Raw genomic sequence first — 10,496 nt, 5'->3', positions numbered from 1 at the left:
TGATGGTGGTAGGTGTGATGGTGATGGTGGTGTAGTGTATGATGGTGGTGTAGTGTGATGGTGTGGTGTAGTGTGATGGTGGTAGTGTGTGATGCAGGTGTAGTGTGATGGTGGTGTAGTGTGTGATGGTGGTGTAGTGTGTGATGGTGGTGTAGTGTGTGATGGTGGTGTAGTGTGTGATGGTGGTGTAGTGTGTGATGGTGGTGTAGTGTGTGATGGTGGTGTAGAGTGTGATGGTGGTGTAGAGTGTGATGGTGGTGTAGAGTGTGATGGTGGTGTAGAGTGTGATGGTGGTGTAGAGTGTGATGGTGGTGTAGAGTGTGATGGTGTGTGATGGTGTGTGATGATGGTGTGTAGTGTGTGATGGTGGTGTAGTGTATGATGGTGGTGTAGTGTGTGATGGTGGTGTAGTGTATGATGGTGGTGTGGTGTGTGGTGGTGTGTGATGTGTGGTGTGTGATGGTGGTGTAGTGTGTGATGGTGGTGTAGTGTGTGATGGTGGTGTGAGTGTGTGATGGTGTGGTGTAGTGTGTGATGGTGGTGTAGTGTATGGTGGTGTATGTATGTGGTGGTGTAGTGTGTGTGGTGGTGTAGTGTGTGGTGGGTGGTGGTGTAGTGTGTGATGGTGGTGTGTGTGTGATGGTGGTGTAGTGTGATGGTGTGGGTGTAGATGGTATGATGGTGGTGTAGGTGTGTGTAGTGTGTGGTGGTGAGGTGTGTGATGGTGGTGTGGTGTGATGTGTGGTGTGTAGTGTATGATGGTGGTGTAGTGTATGATGGTGGTGTAGTGTGTGATGGTGGTGTAGTGTATGATGGTGGTGTAGTGTGTGATGGGTGGTGTAGTGTGTGATGGTGGTGTAGTGTGTGATGGTGGTGTAGTGTGTGATGGTGGTGTAGTGTGTGATGGTGGTGTAGTGTGTGATGGTGGTGTAGTGTGTGATGGTGGTGTAGTGTGTGATGATGGTGTAGTGTATGATGGTGGTGTAGTTTGTGATGGTGGTGTAGATGGTTTGTGAAGAGGGTAGATAGATAGATAAATAAACAAGACTGGCGAACGTTAGCCTGGCGTAGTCGTGTAATTATCATGATAGTGTTATTGTAAAAGATGGAATGTTACGCCAGGCGATGATCATTGCTCATGGTGGCGGAGTCTTTGTAAGTGTTTGTGTGTTATTCTTCCGACTAGGTCCTCTGTCTGTGGTGTTCAGCGCTAAGGCGAGGGACATATTGAGCATTGATGAGGAACATATGGTGAGTGACGCCTTGTTACTGCTGAGTGACGCCTTCTTACTGCTGGTGAGTGACGCCTTCTTACTGCTGGTGAGTGACGCCTTCTTACTGCTGGTGAGTGACGCCTTCTTACTGCTGGTGAGTGACGCCTTCTTACTGCTGGTGAGTGACGCCTTGTTACTGCTGAGTGACGCCTTGTTACTGCTGAGTGACGCCTTGTTACTGCTGGTGAGTGACGCCTTGTTACTGCTGAGTGACGCCTTGTTACTGCTGAGTGACGCCTTGTTACTGGTGAGTGACGCCTCGTTACTGGTGGTGAGTGACGGACACACTTTAATTACCTATCATTCAATCACTTCAACTGCTATAATCTTCGTTAATAATCCAAGATAATCACTATTGACTATATTATCCTCGTCTATTAAATTAACAACAACAACAAGACAAAAACAACAACAAAACAAAACACTATCGAGTATTTGTTTTATTTGTTTTTGTTTGTTTGTTTGTCCTTCATTCTGTAATTTATTCAAGTTATATTGTTTAGGTGCTTGCTCCCCTCCGCCGGGATTACCACCATACAAACAAACACACACACACACACACACACACACACACACACATACACACACACACCGAGGATTTTCTAATATTGACGTATAAATAATTACACACCAAAGATATACTGAAGCCACATCATACTTAAAACTGATTATCATACACACGAAGGTAATTCATACATAACTCATACTCCAACACACACGCACATAACTCCACTGGGACGCTGAACACAAAGAGTTTTTAACTTCTTATAATTATATTTTTTAAGCAATTAATTATACACAGGGTGAGGAGTAAACATTGGTGATTGAGCAACATTGTACTTGGGACCAGTTTCAGACTTCTTCCACACCTCTTCCAGATTACTCTAAGGTGACATAAAGGGTTTCCGGGCAGGTAGAATAATTCCACACCTCCTACTGTATACTTTTTATCCTCTTCACCACTGATCGACTCGTTAGCCGCCCGGGTGATCGGTTACGTCTCTGTTTACGCACTGTTGGCAAGTACTGGGCATGCACCGGCTCCTGAATGTACCTGAACCTGCTCCAGTGTTGGTCAAGTCTTGTCTTGAAAGAGCTCACACTCGGTGCCGTCACAACACTCACTGGTAGATTGTTCCAAGAGTTCACAATTCTCACTCCGAAAAAATTACACCTCACAGTTTTCTGGAATTGTGGCTTCTTCAACCTTGAGCTGTGACCCCTTGTGGGGCGAGCGGCCGCCAGCTCCAGGTATGTACATTTGCCCTTTGCCCGTCTGTAGTATAAGCTAGGCATTTGCAAACATTCTAATCTCTCTGAGTAGCTGAGGTTCCGTAGAGCAGGCACCAGTCTGGTGGCCCTCCTTTGGACATTTTCAAATAGAGTAATCCCTCACCTCCCGCAGTACAGGTAGACTAATCCCTCACCTCCCGCAGTACAGGTAGACTAACCCCTCACCTCCCACAGGACAGGTAGACTAATACCTCGCCTCCCGCAGGACAGGTAGACTAATACCTCACCTCCCGCAGTACAGGTAGACTAATCCCTCACCTCCCGCAGGACATCACGATAGAGTGGTACGTGAGGATGTACTGGACGGACTATCGCCTCCAGCCGCCCTTCCACCTCTTCACAAACTCCTCCCGCTGGGTCAACATAGATCCGGCCTTGACCTCACGCATGTGGCTCCCGACTGTTTATATAGGTCAGTCTCCCACCTAACCTAACCTAATCTAACCTAACCTTTGTTATCGTTCCAATATTCTGCAGACGTCATCCATATTCTTCCAAGTGACAAAATTCTTATTTTTTTATATCTTATTTGATTCTATGCGAAGTTTTTATCTTTTGTTGCTTTCGTTGACCTTTGGCTATCGCTTGGTGACCTCGGGGTGACCTGAGCAGATCACGTGAAGGTCATCTCTGTGCCCTCACTACTCAAACGACCACACTCCCTCAGGATGACTGCCCAGGGCCTCCTACGTTACTCCATCGCGTGAGTATAATAATAATAATAATAATAATAATAATAATAATAATAATAATAATAATAATAATAATAATAATAATAATAATAATAATAAGAATAAGAATAAGAATAAGAATAAGAATAATAATAATAATAATAATAATAATAATAATAATAATAATAATTATCCTTAGTTTTAAAGACGTTTTTTCTCTTTACCGATGCTACGAACTTTTGTCTGTGTTGATGTGTCACGTTCTGGTGGTTGTGTGTCTGCTGCTGGCGTCTGCCGTGCTGATGGTGTCTGCCGTGCTGCTGGCGTCTGCCGTACTGATGGTGTCTGCCGTGCTGATGGTGTCTGCCGTGCTGGTGGTGTCTGCCGTGCTGCTGGCGTCTGCCGTACTGATGGTGTCTGCCGTGCTGATGGTGTCTGCCGTGCTGGTGGTGTCTGCCCTGTGCTGCTGTAGGGGTGAGATCACCAAGCTTGCCTGCCCTATGGACTTCATTGGCCTATCCTTTCGACAAGCAGGGTGTGCTGCATAAAGTTTGAGGATGTGGGCACCCAGCGACACACACACACACACACACACACACACACACGCACACACACACGCACACACACACACACACACACACACACACACACATACACACACACACACACACACACGCACACACACACACACGCACACACACGCACACACACACACACACACACACACACACGCACACACACACACACACACACACACACACACACGCACACACACACACACACACACACACACACACACACACACACACACACACACACACGCACACACACACACACACACACACACACAGTAAACATGTTGTTCCTTGACTAGTTTATGGCTGTGTAAATAAAGATAGATAAAAATAACATTGATTATGGGTTAGGTTAGGTTAGATTAGGTTAGGTTAGGGTAGGTTAGGATAGGCTACGTTAGGTTACGTTAGGATAGGCTACGTTAGGTTAGGTTAGGTTACGTTAGGTTAGGATAGGTTACGTTACGTTAGGATACGTTAGGATAGGTTACGTTAGGTTAGGATAGGTTAGGATAGACTATAGGATCAATGTCAAGTGTGATTAACCTTAAGGTGAAATAAAACTGGGGTGACCTAATCATCAGGTGTCATATCTTAATTACTGTTCGGTTATTAACACGTTGTGACCTTCGGCAGATCACTACAGGCTGTTTGAGGTGAACTACAGCTGGCATAAGTACGGGATACAGGTCAGCGAGGACATCAGGACTGACCACTTTGCCTCTACCTTCTCCATAGACGAGGGACTTACCTCTAGCCACGACAACTGTACGATACATTCTGCTCCTATGTGCTCTCTCGTACACTGCAGTAATACATTGTTGTACTCTGTTGATTGTCGTACATCTGTAGTTGTTGTTGTTGTTATTATTGTTGTTTCCTGCCACCACTCTACCACTACCTTCCCCTACCACTACTTAACCACCGTTCTACCACCATCGTTCCCTACCACCACTGTTCCCTACTACCACTGTTCCCTACCACCACTGTTCCCTACCACCACTGTTCCCTACCACCACTGTTCCCTACCACCACTGTTCCCTACCACCACTGTTCCCTACCACCACTGTTCCTCACCACCACAACACACTACCACACCTACCACCACTGTTCCCTCCCACCACTAAATTTCACACACCTCACTGACTAACACTGTCACCACTCTACCACCATTGTCTCTACCACCACTGGAATTCCTCACACCACTGCCTCAACACCACTCTGCACCACCACTGGTTCCCCACACAAACCTCACCACCACTGCCCCACCACCACTGTTCCCCACCCCACCACCACTGGCCCTCACCACCACTGGACCTCAACACCACCCCACCACCACTGCCCCACACTGACTCTGCACCACCACTGTTCCCACCACCACTCCCTACCACCACCAACCTCTACCACCGTCTCAACACTGACTCTACCACCATCACCCTACCACCACCACCTCACCACCACTGTTCCCTACCACCACTGCACCCCACACACTCTACCACCACTGTTCCCCACCACCACGTCTCACCACACTCTGCACTGACCACTGACCCCACCACCACTGAAACCTCACACTCCACCACCACTGGTCTCACCACCACCACCTCACCACCACTGTCCCCACCACCACTGAAACCTCACCTCTACCACCATTGAGCCTTACCACTGATTGAAACTTCACCACCATCAGTTCCCTCACCACCACTGTTAATACCTCCTACAATACAACAGATAGATAGACAGGCAGACAGATAGATATAGACAGACAGACAGACAGACAGACAGACCAGCACCCCCTCTCCACTAATATCATCTCCTCTCAACAGCAACATATCCGTACGTACAAATAAGAATCGACATGACGAGAAAGCTAAGTTACCACCTCATGAACACCTACATCCCCTCTGGCCTGTTTGTGATCGTATCTTGGCTCACGTTCCTCATTCCTCCTCATCTGGTGCCTGGGAGGATGGTGCTCACTATCACTACACTTCTCACTATGGTGTCTACCTTTAATACTGTCAGGTGAGTGGTCTGTTGTGGTCGATACATATATACATGTTTATATTCAGTACATACATACATATATTACATACATACATACATACATATATACATACATACATACATACTTTATCTCAACTCTCAGGTGTGTCCAGGTGAGACATCCAATTAGTGTATCACCTCAGTTTATTGTAATGCCAATTATTATGTCATACTAATAAATAATAAATTAATGATAGTCTAAGGCTGTTTTAATACTTCATAAGAAATTAAATTAAGGTGTGAGAGTAATTATTGACAGGCAGGAGAGTCCAAAGGTGTCATACGCCAAGGCCATCGATATGTGGATGTTTTGCTGCATTATCCTGGGCTTCCTGGTGCTGGTGGAATACACGGTGGTGGTGCGTCTCATACTGGCCCCCAAGACAGTCAAGGTGTTATCCCATGACCCTGCTACACAACTTGAGGTCAGACTCTACTTTATACATCACTTGTAGAACATGACTGTAGATATTATTAAAGAATGGGTGAAGATAGAGACAACTGGAGGAGTTTTGTATGATGTAAAAATCTTGATATAGTCGAGACATATGTTTAACTTTATAAAAACATATCATTAAGCTTCAGTTGTAATGGCAGCCCTGAGAAGTATTTATTTATTTATTTATTTATTTATCACTCCATCACTTACTAACCATCCAGGAAATTGTTCTGTTCATTGTTTCTTTATTATTTATTACCCAGAGTTAGTACAGTAGAAAACACTGAATAACACCCTTCTCATATAGGTACCAAGCCGGGGATTCAACCCAGGACACAATGGTGAGATATACAAAAATCTGACTCGCCTTTTCTCCACCAGGGTCCGTGTAAAAGCTGCAAGAGGTCACCCAAGTTGGAGCAGAGATCACCAGTGACTCACAGGTCTCTCTCCGTCAAGCTGGAGACTTACACACCCCTCGTACTGTGCATTATGTTCATCATGTTTAATCTTATATACTGGCCATATTGGGTCCACCATGGCAGCAACTATGACAATTAAGTGGGCGTGTGTGGTGGTGACTGTGGGGTAGTGTGGTGGTTGACTGTGGGGTAGTGTGGTGGTTGACTGTAGGGTAGTGTGGTGGTGACTGTAGGGGTAGTGTGGTGGTGACTGTAGGGGTAGTGTGGTGGTTGACTGTGGGGTAGTGTGGTGGTTGACTGTAGGGTAGTGTGGTGGTTGACTGTAGGGTAGTGTGGTGGTTGACTGTAGGGTAGTGTGGTGGTTGACTGTAGGGTATGTGGTGGTGGTTGACTGTAGGGTAGTGTGGTGGTTGACTGTGGGAGTGTGTGGTGACTGTGGGTGGTGGTTGACTGTGGGGTGGTGTGGTGGTGACTGTGGGGTGGTGGTGGTTGACTGTGGGGTAGTGTGGTGGTGACTGTGGGGTGAGGTGGTGACTGTGGGGTAGTGTGGTGGTGACTGTGGGGTGGGTGGTGACTGTGGGGGTGACTGGTGGGGTGTGTGTGGTGACTGTAGGTGTGGTGGTGACTGTGGGTAGTGTGGTGGTGACTGTGGTGGTGGTGGTGACTGTAGGGTAGTGTGGTGGTGTGTGGGGTAGTGTGGTGGTGACTGTGGGGTGGTGTGGTGGTGTGACTGTGGGGTAGTGTGTGTGGTGGTTGACTGTGGGGTAGTGTGGTGGTGACTGTGGGGTGGTGGTGACTGTGGTAGTGTGACTGTGGGGTGGTGTGGTGGTGACTGTGGGGTGGTGTGTGGGTGGTGACTGTGGGGTGTGGTGGTGACTGTGGGGTGTGGTGGTGTGGTGGTGACTGTGCAGTGTGGTGGCTGACTGTAGGGCAGTGGGGTGGTGTGGTGGTGACTGTGGGGTGGTGTGGTGGTTGACTGTGGGGTGGTGGTGACTGTGGGTGGTTGGTGGTGGTGGCTGTGGGGTGGTGTGGTGGTTGACTGTGGGGAAGTGTGGTGGTGACTGGTGGGACTGTGGGGTGTGGGTGGTGACTGTGGGGTGTGTGGTTGACTGTGGGGGAAGTGTGGTGGTGACTGTGGGGGTAGTGTGGTGGTAACTGTGGGGTGTATGGTGGTTGACTGTGGGGTAGTGTGGTGGTTGACTGTGGGGTAGTGTGGTGGTTGACTGTGGGGAAAGTGTGGTGGTGACTGTGGGGTGGTGTGTGGTTGACTGTGGGGTAGTGTGGTGGTTGACTGTGGGGTAGTGTGGTGGTGACTGTGGGGTAGTGTAGTGGTTGACTGTGGGGAAGTGTGGTGGTGACTGTAGGGAAGTGTGGTGGTGACTGTGGGGGAGTGTGGTGACTGTGGGGTAGTGTGGTGGTGACTGTGGGGACTCTGTGGTACATGTTATTTATATTCCAACAAAAGTAACATTTCAATAACAATAACAGAGTGAACATACATAGATTCTGGTGATTTTGTAGTTTTAGTAACACATAAGTAAAAAGAAATAGTGATTTATACAATATATTAACAATTATATGGTGTAGTGTAGTGTAGTGCCCAGACTGTACACACACACACACACACTGTACACACACACACACACACACACGCACACACTGTACACACACACTTTACACACACACACACACACACACACACACAAACACTGTACACACACACACACACACAAACACTGTACACATACACACACTGTACACTCACACACACACACACTGTACACACACACACATTCACTCTTCTGGTAAAAGTAATCAGTCAAGTTACCACACACTGTATAGATCAATGTTATAAATTAATGTATCCTGTACTGCTGAATGTTTGTATTAGAAGAGAAATATTATATAGATATTACCTTACTATACATATTACTTAAAGGAGGCGGATTACTGAACTAAATTATGTTATTTTTCATGTCAACAAAATAAAAATACTATATGCAATAAACCCCTCTAATTACTTTATTTTACTACGGTGTTGTTATTTGAGTCAAACCACAGAGAGGGTTTTCCTTCACACTGGGTTGATGTTCGTTGAAAAAATATGAAAGAAAATGGGTGTAAACGTCCGTGTTCGTGGTATTTCTGTAACATTAACAACTGTGTTTACCTTGGTGATCGTGGTAGTATATCCAGGCTGAGAGACACAAGGGCTTATACGACACTTCTTCCTCTATATTGGTGAGTTTTATATAGTATAGGTGTATATGAATTAGTTTTTTGTTATATATAAATAGAAAATAAGAATCTAGTGAGTAGAAAATTGGTAGATTAGTGTGTATAGTCGTCTAGTTAATGATGGTGTAGGGGTATCGAGATATTAAAGTTGTCTAGCACTCAGGATGGAAGGAAACTCTAATGTGGTTTTCTTGTATAATATATAAGTTATATGATAGACAGTTTGGTGCTGGAGGTGCTGTGTGGTGAGGGGCTGCTTGGTAGAGACGTGCGGTGAGTAGCTTGTTGAAGGAGGTAGATGTGCAGGAGCTTCGTTAGAGAAGATGTTGCCTGTTGCTGGCCTCCTGGTTGAATGAAATGTTAACAGCGTGGAGCTTGCTGGAGGAGATGTTGCTTGTTCAGGAAAATGGGCAGAATGAATCTCAATGGAGAGACAGAGCTTATATACACCCAGCAGCAGCCGCCAGTCCTCTATGAGTCATGTTGGGAAAACCCGAGAAGTAGCCGGTGACTAGTTCCGTTGCTAAGATACGGTAACATCTGGGGACAGCTCTCGCTTGGTTGCTAGGGGAGGCGGCACATTGGAATGCGATACGCAGTTTGTAGGGGAGACGTCCACTACAATGGTCATAAAAATGGTTGAAATTGCTTATAACCCCCTTAACCTTTATGGTAAATTCGTTAGACAGTTGATGTAACGAGCTCTCAGAACCTTTAATACATTATTGTACAGATGCTGGGATGAACAGATGATCCCCAGTGGCTAGAAATAATCATACGTCTTATGTTAAAGAAGGGTGATGGCCACTCTCCGGTACTTTATCCTCGTCACCACTGATCGGTCTGTTACACACTGTTGGCAAGTACTGGGCATGCAGGCACCAGTCTGGTGGCTCTCCTTTGAACTTTTCAATCAACTGACAGTCTATCTCCTGCTTCTGAAGAGCGTTATGTACGACCTTCTTATAAAACCTACTAGCTTGATTGGAGGCGACTTCAGTGTACAATATTTAGCTCGTACATATCTAGTACTTGCCAACAGAGACGTGACCGACCGCCCAAGTGGCTAACAGACCGATCAGTGACGAAGAGGATAACGTATAAATTAAAGTAAGGAATTGTGTCAAGCAGGAGAGACGGGCGTCAAGGTGTAGAACCACGCTGGCATTTCTTTTCAAAGTTGTTTCGTGGTCTCAGGAAGTTGACCAAACAAGGATACAATATACTGTACTCTGAGATTCTTGCGTGACTCCAGGCTGTTAAGGCGCAAACTAGCTAATGTCTTATATAATTATTCATATTAAACTTAGCTTTTCTGGTCAATTCTTGGCGCCAGGAATTATGGTTACCGTATTTTTCATATTTTCTTTCGTAAACTTATTTTCAAAATACTTTATCAAGTCGATTTTTATTATCTAACTGATCAAATTTCTTGAGATAAATACATATTTGTAGATTGTAATTTTCCCACCTTTATAAGTCTTACTCCTGCCCGGTGGATGACGCCAAGTTATTTCAGGAAATCAAGAACCAAACAGACT

General features: G+C 45.9%; 1 protein-coding gene across 1 annotated transcript; it reads left to right on the top strand.

Annotated features, from left to right (window-relative positions):
- Positions 1 to 3,540: 3,540 nt before the first annotated feature.
- Positions 3,541 to 6,856, top strand: LOC121861141 (glycine receptor subunit alpha-2-like). Its single transcript, XM_042358707.1, has 5 exons — positions 3,541 to 3,712; positions 4,450 to 4,581; positions 5,637 to 5,835; positions 6,116 to 6,281; positions 6,677 to 6,856. The coding sequence occupies exons 1-5, from the start codon at positions 3,541 to 3,543 to the stop codon at positions 6,854 to 6,856; spliced, it is 849 nt and encodes a 282-aa protein (XP_042214641.1).
- Positions 6,857 to 10,496: the final 3,640 nt, after the last annotated feature.

This window comes from Homarus americanus, unplaced genomic scaffold (assembly GCF_018991925.1).
Source record: "Homarus americanus isolate GMGI-L3 unplaced genomic scaffold, GMGI_Hamer_2.0 scaffold52806, whole genome shotgun sequence".
Taxonomy (NCBI): Eukaryota; Metazoa; Arthropoda; class Malacostraca; order Decapoda; family Nephropidae; genus Homarus; species Homarus americanus.
This window is presented reverse-complemented; position numbering and strand designations above follow the sequence as displayed.

Bases quoted from the DNA above. Each gene is read 5' to 3' on its own strand.
- LOC121861141 (XM_042358707.1), top strand. From the start codon at position 3,541: ATGGTGTCTGCCGTGCTGCTGGCGTCTGCCGTACTGATGGTGTCTGCC. The intron at 4,582-5,636 runs GTACGATACATT...TCCTCTCAACAG, and splicing joins TACCTCTAGCCACGACAACT to CAACATATCCGTACGTACAA. The intron at 5,836-6,115 runs GTGAGTGGTCTG...AATTATTGACAG, and splicing joins TCTACCTTTAATACTGTCAG to GCAGGAGAGTCCAAAGGTGT.